A 24,879-nucleotide genomic window follows, 5' to 3' on the forward strand; every position below is an offset into this window, starting at 1 on the left:
TAGTCACATGTATGTCGAGACACACAGTGAAATGCATCTTTGTGTAGAGTGTTCAGGGGAGGGCAGGCAGCCCACAAGTGTCACCACGCTTCCGCCACCAACATAGCATGCCCACAACTTCCTAACCCATACGTCTCTGGAACATGGAAGGAAACTGTAGCACCACGAGGAAACCCACACAGACACGGGGAGAACACACAAACTCCTTACAGACAGCAGCCGGAATTGAACCCAGGTTGATGGCGCTGTAATAGCATAATGCTAACCGCCACGCTACTGTGAGATGACCACAGAGAGATTTGAAAACAAGGTGAGAATTTAAAAACTGATCCATGACTTAACCAATGAGGGTCAGCAAGAGCACTTTAAGGTTGAACAGGATGACATTAAGTTAACAGCAGCAAACTTTTGGGTGACTTAGGGTTCACCAACAGTAGAATGAGGAGGCTAGCCAGGAATCAATCAGAATCATCAAGTCTCAATGTAACCTTAGCATGGATGAAGGTTTCAGCAAATAAGGTTGGGTTCTTATAGAGTTGTAAATTCATACAACATGGAAGCAGCCCCTTCAGCCCACCATGTCTGCACTGATCATCAGCCACTCATTTACACTAATCGCACATGAATCACATTTTATTCTCCCCACTTTACCATCAACTCCCCTCAGATTCTACACACTAAGGACAAGTTACAGTAGCCAATAATCCTACCAACCTGGATCTGGGAACAAACTGGAGCACCCAAAGGAAACCCATGTTGTCACGGTGAAAACGTGAAAGCTCCACGTAGACAGCACCCAAGGTCAGGGTGGAGCCCAAGTTGCTGGAGCTGTGAGGCAGAAGCTTTATCAGCTGCATCTTTTCAAAGGTGTGAGGGTACCTGTCTCCACCACCCACTCACTTAACACGTTCCAGATTTACTCCTGACCTCACAATCTACCTCGTTATGACCTTGCACCTTATTGTTTGCCTGCAATGCACTTTCTCTGTAGCTGTTACACTTTATTCTGCATTCTGTTATTGTTTTACCCTGTTCTACCTCAATGCACTGTGTCACTGCGTAATGAATTGAACTGTATGAACGGTCTGTAAGACAAGCTTTTCACTGTACCTCGGTACATAAGATATCTTTATTAGTCACATGTACATCAAAAGACACAGTGAAATGCATCTTTTTTGCATAGTGTTCTGGGGGTCAGCCCACAAATGTCGCCATGCTTCTGGCGCCAACATAGCATGCCCACAACTTCTTAACCCGTTCGTCTCTGGAATGCGGGAGGAAACCGGAGCACCCAGAGGAAACCCACGCAGACATGGGGAGAACGTACAAACTCCTTACAGACAGTGGCCGGATTTGAACCCGGGTTGCTAGCACTGTAAAGTATTATGCTAACCGCTACACTACCGTGCCTGCATGTACTGTACCGTACATGTGACAATAATAAACTAATACATAATACTTTCAAAAACCCTGAGTGAAAAGATTGTTCTTCAGGTCCCCACTATACCTCCAACCTCTTACCTTAAACCTATACCCCTCATAATTCTGTATACCCCAAACAGGTTCATCTGGGCCTTCTCTGCTCCATAGAGAATGGACCCAGCCCACCTGGTCTCTCCTCATAGCTGAAATGTTCCATCCCAAGCGATATTCTGGTGAATCTCCTTTGCAATCTCTCCAGTACAATCCCATCATTACGGAGACAGGGATAGGCTTCCATAATGACGTCAACAGTCTGAAGCTCATCTCTATGTCAAATATGACACTGGTCTGAGAGCAGACATGATTGGAATGGCATCCTTCTGTGTCACAAGGAAATATGAATGATAGGATATGATAAGCAAAGTTGTGAAGAACCCAGTAAGTTTCAGACAGATGGCAGGCAGCTCTGGTGGAAGACGTGGGAAGAGGCAGGCAGGCTCTCTACGCTGCAGGAGGCCAGGCACCTCAGCTGGCACATATTCTGAAGTTATTTCTGTGTAAAATACAACTTAATTAACACAAAACACCAACTGATAAAGGGAAAGAGAAAGACGTTACCTGTGCAAATCTTTCTCATAATCAAATGATTTTGCCGCAAGAATTGCCCCATTTTTCCCACTACGGTTAACGATTACCAGCGAGGAATTGACCGAATACTGAAATAAACCCAAAACACTCGATTACTTTATGCATCGAACCAAAAATATTCTGGAATTTTTTCCAAGAATGTAAAGATGGGTGATGAAGAGAGGGGACTAAATTCGACAGCTCTGGAAGACAGAAGCTGGGACTGCATTGTGCAATTAAACTGTGAGTCTGTTTGACCCACTGCAGGGGACACACAGAATTCATGCTACCACTGGATTGATAGGTGACTGTGAATCACACTGTGGCTGTCCTTAGCACATTAAGGGGGGGACTAGTTATGTGAATGCTTGGAAATTATTCAGCCACTTCCTGCACATAGAAGTAGAGCCTGTACATATTTAATTCACTGGCAATGTGGCATTGTGGAGGGTAAAGGGTTGCAATGGGGTTGCTCTTTGCTGCAAATGCTTGCAGAAGTTTTGCAGGACACAGAATAGAATGGGAACCCTGATTTTTCCTCCACAGTTCTGAAGTTCTTGGTGGACAAGATGAAGGGAACCAACTTGCCATCAAGGTGAAAAATCAAAAAAGCTGCAGCTGCTGGAAACACTCAGCAGGTCAGGTTACATCTGTGGGGAGAGAAACAGTCAATGTTTCAGGTTGGCCTCTGACTTGAAAGGTTTATTGTGAGCTGACAGTGGAAAGAGGCAGCAGCTGAGGAAAATACAAGGAGTCAAGTCCCAAGACGTGTTTGCAGTGCTACAAGAGGATGCACACATGGTTAAGGTCATCCAATCCATCTTCCATCAACTGCAATGCTAGCCTCACATGCCGCTCAATGCAGCATCGCATATCTTCCAACAACTTCTCTCAATTTCCCCACTCTCCAATCATCGCCTCTGCTGCCCGTCTCATGTACACATCCCACAGGCTATGTGCATTCAAACATGACATGAATATCACCCAAGTGCGTTGTGTGACACTCATTCATGCCCTTCAAACTCTCTTGCAGAAAGCAGCCCAGAACTGGTGCCAGCTGCAACAAGCTGATGGGAGATGGTGTGGTTCTAATGGTTCGTACCTGTGGAGAACAAGGTTCTGGCCATTATCACTGTGGCATTATCTTGTTCATGATTTCTAAATCAAAAATTTGGCTTTTATTTTGAAAATTGGCAGAAAAATGTAGATTTACTGTAAAAGCCTAGTCTATTACAGATAAATAGGCTGATTGAAAAAAAATCTTTTATAAGCTCTATTTTAAAATAGGTAGTGATTTTGTTGCAATGATGCTGATTAATTTCTACAGGATAATTACTGAAAAGCATGTTTTACTGATTTAGATATGGTAATGTGGTAAAGGCTGCCTTGATGTTAACTTTGAGATTGCCTGGATGTTTGGTGTGTTTACTGATTAATGTTGGGCCAGATCTCGCTGGCTTAGTGCCATCTAAATGGCAGTAAGTCCTGGACTTCACTGTGATACTGTCAGGTGTGTAACACTCATAGATTCACTGCTGGGTCAAACCTGTCCCAGGATCTGAAATTGCACTGATTTGAATGGGCATTGTAGGATTGTGGATTAGGTGGCAAAATTACTTAATTTAAAACAATATTCCTTTGATTTCAAGTTTTAAGTATGTATGTTTTCTGTTAATTTCAAGTTTTTTTTATTTTTCCATGCACAGAATAAAGTTTACTTCAGAGATACCATTAAACTATTAAAATTGAAGGAAGCAATTTGATGTCGATGAATATCTGAAATTTAGAGACATTTAAAAACAATTAAAAATCACTAACAGCTTTTATCTCCAGCTAAGCTGGGGCATGGTTTTGGCTGTCAATGGCCTTTGAGGAGATGTTCTCTTAAGTGCTCTGCCAGGGCCCCTGTTGTTGATCAGGTCATGCTGCTGGATGCCTGAATGTTGCTGCCCAGCAAAATAGGACCTTTGCATTTGGCTAGCAAGACCTGGCCTTTGTATTGTGGAGTTCCCTGTATCGCAGAAGGCAGATGTAGCCTGGTGTTGAGCCCCACTGTACAGGGAAAGTTATGATATCAGCATCACATTAGTGGTGATATAAATCACCCCGGTGTTCCATCCTTCAGAGATGGCGGGGAAGGAGGTTGGAGGAATTGGACAGTAATCTTTACTGAGAAAGGTGGCATGTTATAAAATTCAATAAGGGCTCTGTTAAGTCCAGTTGGTATGGCTTTCTTTCCCCACTGCACCTGTGCTTGGAGTACAAGATGACAAAAGTTGTCACACAGATGAACCTGTATGTGCTGGTAAACTGCATCTCAACTTATGATCCCCAATTTTAGAGAAAAAAAATGAAAGTGGGGGGGGGAGGCAAGAAGCAAGTTTGTCTTCTGCCTATTTTGGAAATGACTTACAGAGAGAACATCATCTTCTTTGTCAGGATCAGTTGCTTCAACTTCATATATCATCGCACCAACTGCTAAATTCTCCAGAAAGTCAACATATACAACTGCAAATTAACACAGGATAAATGAACACACTGACATGCTTTTTGGGCCAGATAGTGCCTGATTCACTTGCATCTCACATTCACCACCCCTCCCCAAGGGATCTCTGCAGCTGATGTTGAGGTCTCCAGGGGTGAATCCAGCTCCAGACTTCGCTACTATGGTCAACTGCTGAGGTGGAGTGGTCAGCAAGTGGTAACGGGGCCTCAGGTGACAGATCAGGCACTATTAAACAGTTAAAACAGTTTGAAATTATGAATAAAAATATTTATAATGCATTTCAAATACATTAAACTGATATAAACTATAAACATTAAAGCTAATTAAAATAAATTATGATTCCATATTAATTAAAAAATTTTAAAAATACCTACCTGCCAGCTTCAGTTCAGGTTGACAACCCTATTCAAAGCCTTAGCTCAGCACAATTAATTTCCACCCCTGGACTGAGTCCTGCAGGAGGACAGACCTGGCCTTTGAGCTCTGTGGCATTCCTGACTTCTACACTATTCCCGACAAACTTCAAAGTCAGGAACACAATGACTTGCACAATGCTATTGTTATTAATTGTCCATGGAACTGTAGGCTGGAGAAGCATTATCCTGACTATCAAGAATATTCTTTTTCATGTACCAATTAAAATAATCCTCTTTGTTATCAGAAGACTTTTGTGCAAGACGTGTATTTTAACAGAGTGTTGCAAGAGAGTAGATAATAGTTTGTTACATGGATGTCAATGGCTGTTGTATTGTTGAAATGGTGATCATTTTGACTTTGATGCCAGACTTTTTTTTATTTTGTAGTCGATTCTTTTTATTTTGTTGGTGTCAAGCAAAATGGCATTACGTAACAAGATCTGAACTGGGGTAACAAGTTTTTGAGCAACACACACAAAAATGCTGGAGGAACTCAACAGGTCAGGCAGCATCTATGGAGGGAAATAAACAGTCGACCTGCTGAGTTCCTCCAGCACTTATTGTGTGTGTTGCTCCAGATTCCAGCATCTGTAGAACCTCTTCTGCAACAAGTTCTTGAGATTGTAATACTGTGGAAGATATAAACTGACTGGTAAATTTGTAAAAGGGCTTGCAAATTTAGATTTCAAAGAAAAATTAGGAATTTTTTGGAATATGAATTGCATATAATAATTTTTTTGCAGTTACGTTTAATTTATCAAATTTAAATATTTTGGTAAGAATATATTCAAAGACCCAAAAAAATTCCAGCTGGCAGCCAGCCACCACACTTACCATTGACCTTTGTGGAAAGTATAGTGTTCTATCAACCTCCTGACTCAAGCCTGTAGGACCTTGCATGCAATCCCGCAGGGAGGACAGAACAAGCTTTATTCTCAAAGTGCGAGGGAGAAGAAAATTGACAGTCCACTAAACCATAATCTGGGCTTAGCAAGCTGTCAAACCTGTCAGAAAAGTGGAATGTTTCTGGAAATCTATTAACATTCAAACATTTAAAATGTGAAAATTATTATAATAAAATAAACAAAAGCAAAATAATTTAAAACAAATAAAACAGTCAAAAGTGTATAACTAAACAATTAGTGCAAAAAAATATACATTATCAAATACCATTGTCCCTCTCCATTCAAGTGAATGGGTACACCATCCTTGTGCCTGTTCTGTGAGCCCGTTTGCTGGGGAACTGCTAAAACTTTGCATTCTGCATCTGGAGCAAAAAAAACAAACTGCTGGAGGGACTGATTGGGTGAGGCAGTAGCCTAACTGCAGTCAGGAAAAGACTGGTGGGGAGTGACCAGCAAGTTCAGGTCTTCCACTTTCCCAAGTACATATGCAGAAATCCTGAATGTAGTGGGAAACAGGGAAATGGTGGCAAATATTAGTGAAAACATCTGCTCTGGGGCTAACACCATGGGTATTGTAAATGAAATTTGAAATGGAAACAGTAACTGCTGGAAAAACTCAGCAGACCAAACAGTGGGGGAGGGGAAACAACTTTTTGAAGATGTAGTTTCTAGCAGTAAGAAAACTCACGTGACAAAAATTAACTGCGCACAAATCACGATTTCTAAGCTTGTACTTTCTTGAGGTGGTTTTTAGAATATAACTTGAAAGGAAAAACTTGAAATTAAATAGTAATATAATTCCAAAGATTACAAAGTGAGGTTCCTCCAACAGCAGGAACTTTTACTTCACAGTATGACTCCAGAACAATTTCCTGATACCAAAACCAAGTATGCACCAATGCTATCTCTGACTAGTGATCAACTTATTTACATAGAAGCAATACTGGATTTGGAAGTTACTTCTTTCATTGACCTCACAGAGCATAAAACCCTCAGCAAGTAAAAGCACATTCTATCTATCAGGCCTACTCCATCCAGAGCCTATGTAAAAGAAATTCTCGTGTCTACCGCCTTTCACAATCTCAATGTCCTAAAACACTTTGCAGCCAATGAAGTACTTTGTGAAGTGCAATTAATTACTCATTTAACAGTCAATGTGCACACATCAATCCTCACAAACAAGGATGAGCTAATGACCAGGTAATCTATCTCTAGTAATGTTGATTGATGCATCAAAGTTGGCCAGAACACCTAAGAGAACTCCTTTGTTCTTTGAAATACTGCCCTGAGATCTTATTGTATTCACCCAAGAGGATAGATGCAGATTCTTATCCGAAAAACGCACCTCCAACAGTACGGCACACCTTGTGTACTACACTGAGAGTGTTAACTGCCGTGGACCTCCAAATGAAGTTGAGAAAGCCATGAATAAAATGAGCTATATGTTCTCTCATGGTCTTCTCCAATTGTAGGACTAGGAACTTTGGCTTTCAATTTTAACAAACACTAGGGAAGAAATTGAAATTTTTGCACTCAGCAAAACTGGAGATAGTGGATCTGCTCCCTGTTATATACCCAATTTATTGACCACATTGGAAAGGGTATTTGGATGGTGCATAAGAAAGAGGTGATCCATTGCTTCCCACTTCACAAACAGGCCTTTACTGAATTTCTTACCAAAAAAGTGTCTTCTTGTATCTCCCCTAAGGAAAAAGCAGACTTAGATACATTCATTTTTCTTCCTCGCCTTCCATTAATTGGTGTATTTCCTTTCAAAACATGCACCCTTGGGTCTCACCCAACCCCATCCCCTCCCCTCCAACCCGTGGTTATGTGTAGAGCTCACCTTGGGTAAAAGTGTCAGAGAGAGTGTCGTAGAGTCATACAGTATGGAAACTGGCCCTTCAGTCAACTGATTCCATGTCAATCACTGAGCTCCCATTTACAACAGTCGTACGCTAATCCCATTTTACTTTCCTTGAGTGCTTGCAGTTATTTTCCCCAAGTCTTCCATAATTACAAAACTCTTTTAAAACCTTGTAGGCTATATTGGTCTTTAGTTTCCCTTTGAAAGAATGGATTTGCATTGACTTAGCACCTTTCACAACCTCCACATATTCAAAAGCTTTTCACAGCCAATGAAGTATTTTTGAAGAGCTGTCACTCCTATAATGTTGGAGAACTGAAATTTAGCTGAAATTCTCTGCAGAAATCACAGGATCCATACAAATTTGAAATGCCACTATACAGATCATATTTCACTGTGGAAATTGCAAATCTGAACAGTTTTATTGCATTTAAAGTTCACTCTGACCAAATATCAGCTGCCACGTGACAGAGAGTTACAATCTCACACTAAGAGTGGTAGCTTCCCTAACCTGTCAACCTCAGTAATTTGCTCGCTGTGACTATCACAGAGGTCTATTACTTGGTGGCTGAAGTACCAGAACCTCTATGCTTCAAGCAACAACCACCAGCATCCTCCCATCCCACAAACTGGGTGCTACCAAATACATCGGACTCTGGCAGACAATGGTTGGGATTTTGCTAATCTGGACCTTCACCAGTCAATCATCCTACTCCCCCATCAAACTTCCATCCAACCTGCCAGGACATAACTGCAACCGGTTCCAACCACCCCTCACCCCTTACATCTCAGTCTTGATCCAAAACTGTTGAGTTGCCTCAGATTCCCATTTCCTCCTTGTTCAACTGTCAGATGGAGCCTGGAGCTTGCACTTCACTGGTCAGTTGCCCAATACAGCAGAGGAATTCTCTCTGGTGTCCTGGTCAATATTTATCACCCAGTCAACAGCACTAAAACAGATTACCTGCCCAATACCTCCCTGCTGTTTTGGGGAGCTTGTCATGTGCAAATTGGCTACCACATTTTCCACATTACAGCGCTGACCAAGCTCCTTCAGCTCTGAAACTCTGGGATGGCCTGAGATTCCAAAAGGTGCTATATAAATGCAAGATGTTCTTTCTTGCATATCAAAATCGCCCCTTATATCTTTAATGCTGTGTTCTTAAAATGCGCTTGTAAAAAGGGTGAAAGTACTTGTCTGCGCGATGGAATCTGTGAACTCAGCATTTCCTCTTTGTCAAAATACGCACTTTGCTCAACCTACCTCCATGTGCCAGATTATCCAGGAATCTTGGGGGCTCATTAACATCAACTAATAAAACTGTAAGTGTTTGAAAGTCCGTGTTCCCCTTATTATCTTCAACAAAGATCAATAAGTCGTAATTGGATTGAGTTTCATAGTCCAGTCCAGGGCTTTGTGAAACTGTCACCTGTTAAAAAGAGGAAGGGTTTATTTTAACACCACATGTAGCTCATTGGGAGTGAGTTGAATTAAGTGTTGACAGAGTTTGCACTCTGAAGGCATTCATCTGCAATTTCAAGGTCATTTTTATGTAGTTTAACTAATAGTGAATATATTCTGATTTAACAAGTGGAAGGCTTGAAGTAAGACAAAAGCAGTTAGACTTTTGTGGCCGTTATGACAATTCCCCAGAATTTCCTGCCAGTGGTAAGCTGCCTGAGTTCACTATTGATTTCTGTGGTTGGTATGAACCTGCCTTTTGTAGATTGGCCAGTGTCCCGAAATCTTCATCAGTGAGGCATTCTTGTGAATGGGAAAGCCTGGAATTAACTCCAAGTAACTGCAGTGCATTTTATGGATGGTGCACATCCAGAGATAGCATGCTGGTGGAGAACAGATGGCGCGCTTTGACCTGGATGACGTTGAGCTTGTTGGAGCTGCATTCATTCAGGCAAATAGTATGGATAGTGGAAAACACATTGGTAAGGCAAGATGGCCATCCCCTGGCAGGCTTTTATAATCACAGTAATTATGCAGCAGACCCAGTTAAGTTATTGGCCACTGGTGGCCTGAAGGATGTTGTGGGGAACACAATGATGTAATGCTATTGAATGTCAAGGGCAATTAGTTCGACTCTCTTTTGCCTGGCACTTTTGTGGGGGTAAATGTTACTCACCACTTGTCAGTCCATGCCTGAATTTTGGCCAGGTCTTACTACATGCAGCCACAGACTGCTTCATTTGCTCAGGATTTGTGAAAGGAAATGACACTGTAAATCATCACTCGACTTTCCACCTCTGACATTATGAAGGGAGGAAAGTCATCAGTGAAGCCACTGAACATGGTGGGGCCATGATGTCCTAGGGCTGGAATGATTGCTTGCCTATAACCACAGTCATCTTCCTTAGTGCAAGGTATGACTCCAATCATTGTACTGTTTTTCCTTGATGCCCATTGTTCTCAGTTACAACAGGGCTCCTTGTTGCCACACTCTGCCTAATGCTCTCTTGTAAATGAAATCATTTGCCTCAATCTGGATTTCTGTTTATTCGTCCACATTTGGACTAAGTCTCCAATGAGATCTGGAGGCAAACAATTCTGTCAAAGCCCAAAATGAAATAAGGCAAGCAAGTTATTGGAGAGTGAGTGTTGCTTCGCAACACTGCCAATGACACCTTCCATTGCTCTACTGTTGATTGAGAGTAGGTGGTTTGGGAGGTAATTAGTCAATTAGATCTATCCTAAACTTTATGGACAGGACACATCTTGCCAATCTTCCACATTTTCAATTGACGATGGCATGGTGACTGTACAGGAACAGTTTGACCAGAGACACAACTGCTTGGTTAGATTTGGAGTGTTTGTTTTACCACCAGACCCAGGGTGTTCACCTGGTTCCATCGTGTTGCCGCATCCAGTACTTTGGGCTGTTTCTTGATAACATATTCAGTGATTTGAATTCAGTCTAGAAACTTGCAAACTCAAAATGCAGGGTATTCTGTGCATGATTAGAACCACTGTGTTCAGCATTTGCTACTTCGGTGTTGGCTGTGTTTGTCTAGGAAGGGAACTCTCTGCCATTCAACAGAAGCAGTCAACCTGGAGTTGAATGATAGCTCCAGAATCATCACTGACTGCCAGGAATTCCTCACGACTAATAGGAAATTCCGCTGGGAAATTAACCTGCAGAACCTCAGTCAGGTTAGAGGGACACTGCTTCAGAGACTCCATTCACTTCAAAAGGAATGGGAAAGGCAAAGGAAAGGGGCAGATTGAAGTCATTGCCACCAACTGCTTCTATGTCCTCACTGGAACTGGATCATCAGACATCCAGGCTCATCTGGGTGGCAGCCAAAGAGAGAGGATGATGGGAATCCTCTACATGGACACAACGCTGCAGAAAAGTGCATGATGGGAGCTTCCTCAGGTTAACACAGGTTTCCAGCACTCCCTGCTTCCATCTATGGGGAGATGAGCTCGTCATAATTCACAGAACTTGACAGTGGGAAACTACGTGCACTGAGGTGACTGAATAGTTTCCTGCAGGTCCAGAGGAGAATGGAGCATGTGAAAGGACCGAAACCACTGCCATATCCAAGGTCATCAGTCAAGAGCCAAAATGGTGAAACGGAGCCTAGTCTGTAATACCTGAGACCTGTGGTTGCAGCTGGAAGCAGATCATGCAACACTCTTTGGTCTGCCGACTGCTCAATGACAGGGAGTACACAGTTCAAGGTCCTGCCAAATACATTTTTAAAAACAACTTAAACATGACTCCAGGTTAAATCAGCTGTCAAAACTGGTAAACAGCTTGAATGTTGTGAATGCCTGTGATATCTGATTTTAAGTTATGAATAAAATTAAGCTTACTATTTCAAAACATTAGAAAAAATACTTAAAACATTAGAAGCACAAAAGCAAATAAGTACTTATCAAATTAATTCTACTCATTTAAGAAAATGTAAATGACTTCAATCTGCCCCTTTCCCATGCCCTTCCCATTCCTTTTGAAGTGAATGGAGTGTCTGAAGCAGTGTCCATCTAACCAGACAGAGGTTCTGCAGGTTAATTTCCCAGTGGAATTTTCTTTTCATTGAGAGAAATTGCTGGCAGGACCCTACAGAACTTCTGGCATTTCTTTGGAAAATCTAGGCCAGTGCTTTAAATATTAAAGCTTTATATTGCTTTATAATAAATAGTCTTAACACAACCAAATACAAATTTTCTTTGTCAGTGGCTTCTCAACATCGGTCCTGAAATGTTATTGAATTATTCATTATAACATCAATTTGCACTCACATTGAGCTTTTAATATGGAAGGAGGTTCAAAAGGAGCTGCAAGGCCGTTGGAAAACACAATTTGACACTGGGCAACAGAGAAAGCTTTTAGGGCAGGTGGCCAAAAACCTAGTCAGAAATCTAGTTTTTAAGGATATCTTAAAGGAGAAAAAAGACGTAGTGAGGAGGAGGATAGTTTTAGAGATGGAGGGATTCCCAGAGCCGAAGCCCATGGTAGCTGAAGACACCAATGTGTAAATAGATTCAGAGAAGCAAAGATACTTCACATGGTTCTAGAGCTGGAGGAAAGTATAAAGTAAGGGGGGGGGGGGGGGTGAGACCATGGCTGAATTCAAAAACAAGGATGATAATTTTAAAATTGAGGTGTTATTTAACTGGGAGCTAACTTAAGTCGGCAACGAGAGCAGAAATCAATGAATATGACTTGATGCGAATTAGGGCATGGGCCGCAGAGTTCTGGATAACCTTCAGTTTATTGAGGGTAGAACGGCCAAGAGTGCATAGGAACAGTCAAGTCTCAAAGTAACAAAGGTGTTGATGAGGATGTCAGCAGCAGATCTGCTGAGGAGAGGCAGTCAATCAATGTTACGGAGGTGGAGCAGGTTTTTTTTTAAGTACAGCATAGATATGTGGATTGAAACTCGTGTTTGAATTGAGTACAGCACCAGTGTTGTAAAAGGTCAAGATCAAATTCTGATAGTTGTCAGGAAGAGGGATTGTGTCCCTTCTAAATCCTTTGCTCTCAGTTCTGTTCAATGTCAAGTGAAGGTAAACAGTGTAAAATCACCCTAATATATAACCGTACGCTTGCATAGATTAAACACCATTTGCTGGAATTCTGCCCACTGTCTGTCTGCAGAGAGTTGCTCTTTCCCATTGTCCTAGCAGTGGACAAGTTGTGCTCACTCCCCTAGCACCACAATAACAAACAATGGTCAAAGAACTATCCATACATTTTTCTCACGGGCAATACTGAAGCAGGAATGGAAGATAACACTTTTTTTTAACCTATGTACTCCTGACTCTCTACACTTGTTTTTTCTCGTGTAAAAGTGCCATTTAAAAAAGTTTCTTACCTCCAATTGTAGACCAAGTATTATAGAGACAGCAAAGAAGTTGTTGACTGGATTGCTATCTGCTATTTTAGCAGTTAATGCTACATCTTTAATTGTCGAGGTCACAGAAAAGTTAAAGATACAAACTCCTGCAGGAGTATCTTCTTCTATTTTTACAGTTGCAGGTAGATGTAGTATTTTGATAAATCCACTGACACCTCATAGAAAGTGAGAAAAACATATTATTGTGAAACTTGGGCCAAATGCCAATAGAAAATAAATAAATTATTTGTACATTGTAATTGTACCCCCTTGATTCCTCCTGACTTCACTCCCACACTGACTCTGTCTTCAATGTTGGTGTGGTTGTTAGCATTAATTGGATTATCAGAATTTTAAATAGATTATGGTATCCATAGTGGCACGTTGACCAGCAAAAGATCATTTTGCTCAGATATATGGAGCATTTTTGTATGTTTTCATAAAATTGTACAACAAAATTGACCAAATCATCAAATTTGGTTCACGTGCAGCATTAACACAGACTTGAGACAAGCTGGGCCAAATTGCTGCTTTCTTGCTGCATGAATACTTTGTAACAATGCTTTTTAAATGCATATACACTGCCGAAAACTACATTTTCCCAATACCTTATCCATTAAAAAAATATTTATTCTGCTTTGTGTAAACAAAAAATGCTCTTCAGTGCCTGGTTTATGCTATCAGTGTGTTTGCAGCTTACATTCTGATTTCCAGTGAACTTGGTAGAAATAAGTTTTTGAAGTACAGACCAAAGACGAATAAAAGATTTTTATTCTTATTTTATGTTTGGTAGTGTCTTTACCACATCATCTGTTCGTCTTCAAAATATCAACAACAGTAACCATTTAGAGAGCACATTTTTACAAAGCGAAACATCCCATTGCAAAACCTTTGCTCTGAGACAAAGGAGTGGGTATCTGAAAGGAGTACTTGAACCTTGGTCAAGGAGTAATGTCAAAAAAGAGGTGGTAGAGAGGTTTCATGAGGATAGGTTGATTTTACCTGCTGACAAACAGTTAGGATGGTGTCCAGCCAATTCTAACCTCATTTTCAGCACACTAATTATGGTAGCATCAGCTGTCATCAAGCTTGCATTTTGACTCTTACAGATTACTCTAAAGAGTTTTGATTTGAAGCTCAGTGATTACTATATGGAAGATCGTCTATCCTCACACTCATGAGATACAGTGACATTTATTACCACTTCTCATAGTCAACTGGTGCAGGGCACAGAATAGATACTACAGCTCTTTGGAGACACAAGAGACTGCAGGTGCTGGAATATGGAGCGACAAACAATCTACTGGAGGAACTCAGTGGGTTGAGCAGCATCCCGATGCAAGGTTTTGACCTGAAACCTTGAGAATTCCTTTCCTTCACAGATGCTGCTCGACCCACTGAGTTCCTCCAGCAAATTGTTTGTTACCACAGCTCTTTAACTCCTTCCAGAACCAGGTTTTTGTTGGTATCTAGTATTGATCTCTCTTCAGGTTGCATTTTCTTTGTTTGCACAGCCTTTCTCTTTTTCAAGATGATGACAGATTCTGAATAATGATTAAATTTCAATGTCTGCATCTGTACCGTTCTTATAGTCTTTGGAAGAGCAGACTTCCTTTGGAAATCTCTCCATTCCTCTTTGCAGAGGAGAACATTGCCCTTTGACAAGGATCATCAGGGTATTTTGCATTGTATGATAAAGTTTCTACACAGCTTGACCACATATGTGCAGTACACTGCACACATAACAGGTTAAGTGAGCATTCATGTTTGATGGTTTTGACTCTCTTATAAGAGTTTGTCAGATGTTAAACTGATCTACTGTCCCATTCCCTTTTGTGGCTGGACCTTCAGCAGGATCATGAAAAGTTGCTCTATTCTTCAGTGCAGCAATGTTCAAATGACTTGGGCTAGTTATCCCAGCAGTCAACCGTGCATTTTTGAGATCAGCTGAGAATTGGATGAAACCTGACCTCTAAACCAGATTAAAGTTTAACAATTGATGTGTTTTGAATCTATGCATGAATAAAGCTTTGCTCCAAAGGTTGGTCTATGCATTAATTGACATTGGGTGTAAATTACTGTAAACTACAGCAAAGATAAATTGATTCCCACCACATCTGCAGCCTACCGCACTACGCACTACAACTGGCCTGTCCTGGTTGCTGCTGATATTGTCAAAGTTTAGCAGTTGTCAAATGTGTCCTATCAATGTACATGCATTATGAACCCATTTTGGAGAACAGGTATATTTCTATATTGAAACCATCATCTGTGAACAAATAGTAAAGAGCAACTGCGTTCTGATTTTCCTTATGAATTCCCTAAGTGTGGAGTTCATAACAATTTACTTTGATGCAGTACTTTCTGTTTGGTAAAAATGTCCCAAGGGACTTTAGAGGAAAAAAAGATACCAAGTTCCATTTAGGGATACAGGACAAGTAAACAAGACCTTGGTCAAAAAGGTAGTTATAAAGCTTATAGGAGAGAATGCCAGCAAGATGGAGAGTTTGAGGAGTGGAATTCAGAAAATAAATCCCAGGCAGCTGGAAGGCACAAATGTCAACGATAGAGCAATTAAAATTGGGGATGGGCAAAAAGGTCATAATTAGAACAGCACAGAGATGTTGGGAATTGTCGGGCTGAATGAAGTTACTGACTTGAACAAGTCCAGGGAAGAATTTAAAATCAAAGATGAACATGATAAAATCAGGCAGTAAGCATGAGCAATTGTGACTTATCAGTAACTTTGTTAAGGTCAGCAGAGATTAGAATGAAAAATTTATGGAAGCTGTTTTTTGAAGGCAGGCCAGAACAGCACTGGAATAGCCTCATTATGAAGTATACTCAGCACATAATAGTTTTACATCCTATCCTGTCATTATATTTTGTGAAAGTAATCCCATGAAATAACTACTTAGGTTTGATTGCACTCTAATTAGTAATAAGTAAAGCACAAATCAGACAATAATATGTATATCCTTAAATTATATGTACACTTCTATGTTTTTTTCTAACTTTGTACAACTGTCTGTACAACAAATATAGTTTGCAATTCAAAACTTTGGAAAGGCATTAGTCTTTGTCTGAAGCTACAAGGAAGATACAATTTTATTAAATATTCTTAAAATTTGATAATATATTTAAAATTTGGTAATGAATTAGACAGTAAACTGAATAGTTTTGGGCCAGGTTACTGAAAATAAGCAGTTGCAAAGCTCAGAAAGGAACTTACCAGGTATTTCTCCTGTATAGCAGTTAATAATGAGGAGCAATTTAAGGAAATTAGCAATTGTGCTCATGGTTAATATCCTCAAGTCTCCAGACTTCCTTTGCCTTGTGTCTGTGTTGGAGATGGTTGCTCTGAAACTCTTTACTTAGGCATACCCAGTAGTCTCTGAGTAATGTTGACTACTTGGCCAGTTCATTTGGTCTGAATTAAGTAATAAGCAAGCCCATTGAGCCTCAGTGAGTCAGCTCTCCAAGGGCTTGGCCACTTTCCAACTTCTTTGTGTTAGCTTTACCTTGTCAATCACACTTACTTTGTTCATTCATTGTCACTGCACCTGTTCTCAAAAATACTGCACATTCTAGATCACATAATAAAATAAAATAACTGCATAACTAAGGTATGAGTGGTTGTTATGAAGCCACTCTCTGCAAAATACTATAAATCAACATATTTTAGAAATTGTATGCTTCGTTTTCCATCTGGTAATGTGTTTCACAATTGAACCTAGCACATTCATGGTGAATTTGGCAATGTGGTCAGGATCTCAATACCAAATGTGGCCAGATGCTCATTAGGTACAATGGGGCTCTGCTTCCTCCTGTTGGTGTGCTTATGTAGCATACAGAAGTTCAGAGAGGGGGCAGGCCGCTTTTTCCTGATTGATTCTAAATTGGGTCTTACTGCCCACCTCCCTAAGCCAAGGGTGTTGGGTATTTCCCACAACTTTACCAATATCAGAAAGCTCATCCAACGAAAGGCATTTAACATGTAGGAGTTCTGTGTCACACTGGCAAAGCTCATTTACTGATGTACAACAATACTGATGAGGGAAAATGTGATCTTCAGCGTTACTCCATGTTACTATCTAGTATTAATACATGCCCTTATTTGGCTGAACATTTCTGGCATCTTCTGGAGATGATGCTACAAAACTGATGTAAGCAAATAATAGAACAACTTTCCATCAACTTACTTATTTCTTCGAAGTTAAGGCAAGTGAAGCCTTGCAGATGGCCAATACTCCATTCAGAAAGTCCTCGGTGCAGAATAGTTTAAACACCTACTGTGTATTTTCCTTTTTGTTTTTAAGAAATAATTGCACTTTATATTTCCCTTTTAATGCCAAATGCTTGAATAGAAATCAGATCCATTAGCACCCATTTTTCAACCAATAGCACATGAAAGACATTCAATACACAAGTTCAAGGAATAGCATTAAAATTCATTAGAATTAGTGACTGTTGTGAAATTGACCTGAGCATTTACATCTGCTATTCAACATTGGCAGCAGCACGGTAACGTAGCGGTTAGCGCGACGCTATTACAGCGCCAGCGATCGGGGATCGATTCCCTTCGCTGTCTGTAAGGAGTTTGTACGTTCTCCTGTGTCTGCGTGGGTTTCCTCCAGGTGGTCCGGTTTCCTCCCACATTCTAAAGACGTACGGGTAGGTTAATTTGGGTTTAAAATGGGTGGCGCGGACTCGTTGGGCCAGAAGGGCCTGATACCACGCTGTAAATAAAACGTAAAGAATTTTTTAAAAATTGCACTGAAGACAATTTCCATTTGTGATTTATACAGTGGATTATGCCATCATTGTGTGTGATTCCAGTTTTAGTGCCAAAAATTGGGATTTTTGGATGCTACTCATCACTTTTGAGATCCACACAGTTCAACTAAGTACATTGCCCAACTTTGCTGCGTCTTTCATACTGATACTTGACTGGCCAGCTTCAGAAATCAAGATTGGTTACTGAAACATCATTCAAAGCCTAATGACTGTAAAATCATTGCTGAATTTGAAATCTGAACTATTCATCCAATGGAGGTCTCTCAGTCGTTAATACTGGAAGAATCATCATGGTGATGATTGGCCTCATTGGGTGGTATAGACATTCGAGGAGAAAAAGAAAGAATTTAAGTAGAAGAGTTAAAATCAACAAAACAGACTTGGTCAGCATGAAGCCAAAGGGACAATGTGAAAGTGGGGTCACACTGACATTTGGACGTCTGGTTAGTGTCAGTGTGGGAATGTAGCTGCAGTAAATGAATGTAGGGTCTGTCATTCATGTACCCCAGCCAGGTTCATCAAGAACGGGTAATATCTGAATGGAATTAATGAGTGTTAGAAGTTGTGAAACTAACTAAAAGAGTTAAGTAACTAAAGAGTTAATGCTTTGTTTGAAACTACACAGTGAATCTTTGAGTTGTTTGAAGTAATGAAGAAGTCCAGTTAACAGCAGAGTCGTCGTCTGGTGTGGCTTGTTGTGTGCTGCATTTAACTGGCAACCTTTGGCAGACTCTGGGTGAACTCAATGAGAGGTGATTTTAAATCATCCCGAGCTGAACCACCCATCCAAGTTTTCTAATTTGTGCTAAAGGCTGGGTTAGTTATACCACAGCTACCAGCAAGTGGTTTTGTCACAGCTGCTGGCATCAAATAGTCCAGTTGTGTTATGGCTAGGTGGTCACATTACGGCCACAAGCATCAGACAATGATGGAAGCTAAGGGATTGCAGTGGATAGTCCTGTGAGACTACTTAAATAAAAAATGGCCCAAATGGGTAGAAATTTTGGTTAAGGAAGATCTGTCAAGGATAGAACCCCCCCAGGGAATGTGCTCTGGGAACAGGCTCAACCCTGTGAGAGTAAAAGAGCCAAAGAATCAAGCAAATCAATTGCAGTTGCATGCACGCTACTAGAATTAAAACTTAAAGAGGAGGAAACTAATAAACTGAAGCAACAATTAAGAGAAATGTCAGGGGGAGAATTCAAAGTGTAAATCCTGGTGGGAACAGGAGAACAGTAAAGAAGAAAAGAATACATTACATTTTGAGTCAGTTTCGGACTCGAGCAGAGAAAGGATCTCAAGAAAAACAATTAGAAGAGAGAAAACAAAAAAAAACACTAGAGAAGGAAAACCAACAATTAGAAGGGAAATGTAATGATTTACAAGCAGCAGCACAAGTTCTACACAAGGCTAATCAGGCTGATAAGACTGTCCATGAGGATCAAGACCCCATCTTCAGTTGCACAGGTGACAGAGACAGCAAAGAAAATTGCTGTATTTTAGCTGCACCAAAATACACATGAATTATTTGATGTTGTCCACAAACAGCAAGTGCTGCATGGGTTAAATGACAGGGAGGAAACAAAATTGATAATGGTTTGTCTTGGCTCAGCTGTGCTTTCAGCCTTACCCCTCCCTCAGAAAGAGGGTGGAGGTTCTTTAGACGAGATGAAAACTGCAGTTTTAGTGGTTGTAGGATTCCACAGGGGAGACCCTGCAGAAGGTTTAAATAGATGTAAACAACAGAAGGGGGAATACCCACAGCATTTGCAAACCACTTATGGCTGCAGTGTGAAGGAGTTTATGGTCCAAATCTAAACGGACAAAACCTTTCTGAGGTAAAGAGGCAGTGTTGGACTCACATTCTAATGAAAAGTCCCCACAGGCTTGTGATAGTTTTGGAGAAACAAAGGATTGCAGATACTGGAATCTAGATGAAAAAAAATAACAAGATGCTGGAAGAACTCAGCAGGTCAGGCAGCACCCGTGGAGAAAAGCAGACGGTCAACGTTTCGGGTCAGGTCCTGAAGAAGGGTCCTGACATGAAACATTGGCCGTCTGCTTTTCTCCATGGGTCCTGCCTGACCTGCTGAGTTCCTCCAGCATCTTGTTGTTTTTTCCATCTTGTGATAGTTTTGACGCAACTGACGAGACCCACAATGAGGCATGGGTGTTGCTTAAATTGGCTGCTATCCAAATGGGGAGACGAAAACAAACAGGCAAAGTTTCTTTTAATATGAGGGTTACACCGGGGGAGTATGATGTTGGTCAACAAGTCATGCTACAGATATTTAACCCATGTACTTTCCCTTCTCCCCAAATACTGGGGACCACATACCTATGTTGATAAAGCTAGCCCAACATACTGGACATGGGAAGGGCTGGTTGGTATCTATAAACCAACTAAAGCCCTTCGGTTTGCAACACAGGTTCCATCATCAGCGGCATTTCCTTCCTGACGCCCAGATGGAGTTTGAATTTTACTCAGAACCCTAGGCTGCAGACGGGGGTGCTGGTAATATCACCGTGAGTGGCGGTGCAGACCAGGCGACCGATTGTCCCACATCCTCTCACTTATAGAAGTGACGGATGCTTTATCTCGTCTCACCCTTTATGATGATGATTAAAATTTAATGTTTTAATTGTGAACTAATTAGACACAAGAGGAGAAACTACCCTTTTCTCTTTCAGATTTGCCTCTGGGATCATAATGTTAGTCAACAAGAAACCTCTCCCCACCATTCTTGTTTTCCAAGATGCCTCTGCTAATGTTGAGACACAATGAAGAAATAGTGAAGACTGTCCTGCATGGATCCCACAATTTGCTTCAAATGGGACAGTAATTTAATTCTTTTGGACTCAGCTAAGTTTTTCCGTCCCATTAAGTGTTGATTGTTCGTATCGTACTTGTCAATGTCAGTATTTATTGCCATAGCATTACAGGTACATTTTCCTACTCCTAATCTTCTGTAATGTCCCCAACTCCATTGCAAATTCAGGTATTATTTTAAAACCCCATTGGCAAATATTTTCTGATAATATTCATCATAAGTTAATCCAAGTGGTTTTGAACACTTTTTTCTTCTATTTTCCTTCTTCATTGGTCCCCTTTCAACATTTACTAGTTCTTTAGAGATCTAATGTTGTGAGAAATCCACATGGCTGCCAGGTAACAGTAACTACACTGACCCCCGCTGACTGGAGGACAGCATTGCTCCTCTGATCAGAAGTGACACTACTGTCAATCGAGGTGCGGCTCCACCCACCCCTCAGGTGTGAGAGTACCTTTTGCCTCTGAACTTGCCTGACCAGTACCCTTTGTCTCTGAACCTGCCTGACCATTGGTTGTGGCAGGAACCTTTGTCTTTGACTCCCACACCATTGGCTCATTTAAGTCACAACAGTGAGGCTCCACCCAGCCTCCTAGCTCCATAAAAAGGGCTGCATCCCCTAGCCCTTCCTCTTTGACGACCCCAGGAGTAGTGAGACAATGCTGCAGAGATCATTAATAAGAGTGCATCACCACATGGTCAGGGAGCGTTTCACTCAGACTCAGGGATCGTTAAGGGCCAATGCTAGTGTGGGCCAGGCATTGAAGTGTTATATCCTGAAGTCTGTTCCCATCCACTCTGTCCCACATTTGCCTTTGTGATTAAACTAGTTTTGGTCTACAAAGCTTGTGTCCAGAGTCCTTGATCCTTAAGACAGAAGAACGATTTCACACAACATCTGGTTACTGATTTACTTTTATGAGAATCTGAACATGAAACTACCCCTCCAATTCAATTTCATAATAAGGCCTATGGAGCTGGTCTTGCTACTGCATTTATTCTAGACCTCACAGATTTAGATACTCAGAGTAATGATACTATTAATAATACCGACATTAATATTGTAGATATTTTGGAAGAACATACACATACTATTAACCAAGGCATCATGAGGCAATTGCCTTTTAGTACTTAGCTTACTCGGGAAGATAAACTTTATATTAACTATGGGTCTTGAATGTTGGAGTAGCTATGTGAGAATTTCAAAATATGATTCCTTGGATGATTTATGGAATGGGAATGCATCCATAAATACACCTTATTTCACATATCACTATTCTTACTATTACAGTTATATGTATTTACTTAATTATAACTAATATAACTATTTTATTTATTTGTTATAAAATAAATATTATTCAACAGTTATGTGTCACCTTTATATTGCATAACAAACTTATTATTAACTTATTACTAACTCTTTTTTGCTCAATGTATATATATTGGTGGTATCACAAGTACCAATTACTCATTACCTGTATTTAGATTTACTTAAGTTGATAACTTGTATGATCCATTAATCATGCTGATCATGGATCAAGAGGGGGGAGCTGTAGACAGTTGAGAAAAGGAAGAGTTAAGAAGAAATGAAAACAACAAAAGAGGCTTGGTCAGCACAAAGCTGTGAAGGAACAACATTTGGACACCGGTTAGTATCAGTGCAGGAACATAGCTGCAGTACTTTTCCAGTTGAGACAGCTTTACGGCGCAGTGAACATTTTCCCCCACTGTTCCTGATACTGAGAAACAGACAGTTTTGAGATACTGTGTACCAGGGACAGTCTGGTAAACTGTAGAAGTCTAAACTCTGATAATTATGCACCAGGTAGCTAAGGTGATTATAGAATCCAGCAGGAGATTGAAAGTATCAAAGAAACAAGTGGCTGTAAAATCAAAGAGATGTCTCAAAACCCTGTACTACCTCAATGCACTCTATACTATCTCAATGTAATGAATTTATCTGTGTGAATGGTATGCAAGACAAGTTTTTCACTGTACCTTGGTACAAGTGACAATAATAAACCAATACCAATGCCAATACCAAAAGTTTACAAAGAAATGTATAAAAAGGTGCCTCATGAGATGACTGGCAGCAATAGCTTCAAAGGCTAACAATTACAGAAGAAGACCGCAAGTCTCTGCCTAGTAGGAGAAATCGCCACATTAAATCCCAGCCAGGTCATCGACAGCGGGTAATATCTGAAGAGAATTAATGAGTTTTGTAAGTTGTCAAACTAACTAAAATAGTAATTAAAGTGTAAATGAGTTTTGTTTGAAAGTACACAGTGAATCTTTGGTTGTTTAAACTAATGGTGATTAATAAAGAAGTACAGTTAATAGCAAAGTCACTGTCTGGTGGGGTTTGTTGTGTGCTGCATCTAATTGGCAACAGTGGGTTGGGGAACTTGCCTTAAGAGGTACACACATGCCCATCAAAAAGACCCAATTCCCACAGTCTTAAATATTGTTTCATTTCTAGACCAGTCTAAGGAACAATGTCATTGTCGGTTCAAGTTTTTAAAGGACCATCTTGACCTGCTTAAAGAAGCCCTTCATTTAGCCAAGCAAAACATGTGCACCTGCAAAAGGAGAAAGAGAGGTGAGTATTCATATTAAATGCTTTGTATGCTTTATGTTGGAGAAGTATGTGGTTAATAGGAATTTTGCCAGTGCAGAGTATTTACAAGAGACATCTCTTGCCCTTGCAGTGGTCATTGCTTGTAGATCATAGAATCATAGAACAGTACAGCACAATACAGGCCCTTCAGCCCACAATGTTGTGCCGACCTTTAAACCACACCTAAGACTATCTAACCCCTTCCTCCCACATATCCCTCTATTTTAAATTCCTCCATATGCTTATCTAGCAATCTCTTGAATTTGTCCAATGTACCTGCCTCTACCACTGCCCCAGGCAGCACATTCCATGCCCCAACCACTCTCTGGGTAAAAAACCTTCCTTTGATATCTCCCTTGAACTTCCCACCCATTACTTTAAAGCCATGCCCTCTTGTATTGAGCATTGGTGCCCTGGGAAAGAGGCGCTGGCTGTCTGCTCTATCTATTCCTCTTAATATTTTGTACACCTCTATCATGTCTCCCCTCATCCTCCTTCTCTCCAAAGAGTAAAGCCCTAGCTCCCTTAGTCTCTCCTCATAATGCATACTCTCTAAACCAGGCAGCATCCTGGTAAATCTCCTCTGCACCCTTTCCAACGCTTCCACCTCCAAATTAAACCAGGCATTATCCTGGTAAATCTCCTCTGCACCCTTTCCAACGCTTCCACCTCCAAATCAGGATAGATTGTTACTTGGAGGGAACTTGCAGGCAGTAACCTTCCTGTCTCCCTGCTCTCATTGCATGTCACGGTTGTAGACGTTGTAGGTTTGGGAGGTCCTATTGAAAAAGCCTTCTGCACTGCAATCTGCAGCGACATTGGGAAAAGGAATGAGTGGTTAGGGTGGAGAGTTGAGTGCCAATCAAATGGTCTCCTTGGTCCTGAGTGGTGTTGAGTTTCCTATGTGTTGTTGGAGCTGTACTCATCCAGACAAAGAGAGAGTATTCCACCCGTCTCCTTTCTTGTGCTTTGTGGACAATAGGAAGGCCTTAGGATGACAGAGCTGAGTCATTTGTCATGAATGGTTGAGGCCCAGAAGTCCCACTGCATGGCGCAACGTTTAGAATATAAGAACATCAGAGTAGGACCGTCAGCCCTTCAGGTTTCTCAACCATTCAATAACATCATAGCTGGGCCAATCTTGGCTTCAACACCAACTTCCTGCAATCTTTCCTTACCCCTTGACTCACTCGCCCCTCTCCCCACTCCGTACCTTGTCTTTGTCCATCTCAACACAACTCTGCCGCCGGTTGTCTCTGGAGTGGAAACACCAAAGGTTCACACCCTCTTGAGAGAAGAAGTCCCTCCTCATTTCCATCTGAAATTGTTCTGAAACTATGCCCCTTGTTCACGGTACCTACTGCCAAAGGAAACATCCTCTCAATATCTATCCTGTCAATTTCCCACCTCCCCCAGAATCATATGTTTCAGTAAGACCACCTCCCATTCTTCTATGCTGCAATGAGCACAGGCCCAACCTACTCAACCTTTCTTCATACATTAACACCTTCATCCAGGAATCAATCGGACAAA

The 24,879-nt window shown here is 41.0% G+C and overlaps 1 protein-coding gene across 1 annotated transcript in view; it reads right to left on the reverse strand.

The window, feature by feature from the left end:
* The window catches only part of LOC127578535 (cadherin-related family member 3-like), a 52,133-nt gene extending 27,475 nt beyond the window's left edge, over positions 1-24,658 (reverse strand). Inside the window, exons 1-4 of the mRNA XM_052030674.1 lie at positions 24,560-24,658; positions 9,008-9,173; positions 4,463-4,557; positions 2,041-2,138 (exon numbers count right to left, since the gene is read on the reverse strand). Coding sequence (XP_051886634.1) covers positions 2,041-2,138; positions 4,463-4,557; positions 9,008-9,173; positions 24,560-24,658 — 458 coding nt within the window. The remainder of the gene's footprint in view (positions 1-2,040; positions 2,139-4,462; positions 4,558-9,007; positions 9,174-24,559) is intronic.
* Between the last annotated feature and the right edge of the window lie 221 nt (positions 24,659-24,879).

Source organism: Pristis pectinata, chromosome 15 (assembly GCF_009764475.1).
Source record: "Pristis pectinata isolate sPriPec2 chromosome 15, sPriPec2.1.pri, whole genome shotgun sequence".
Lineage (NCBI taxonomy): Eukaryota > Metazoa > Chordata > Chondrichthyes > Rhinopristiformes > Pristidae > Pristis > Pristis pectinata.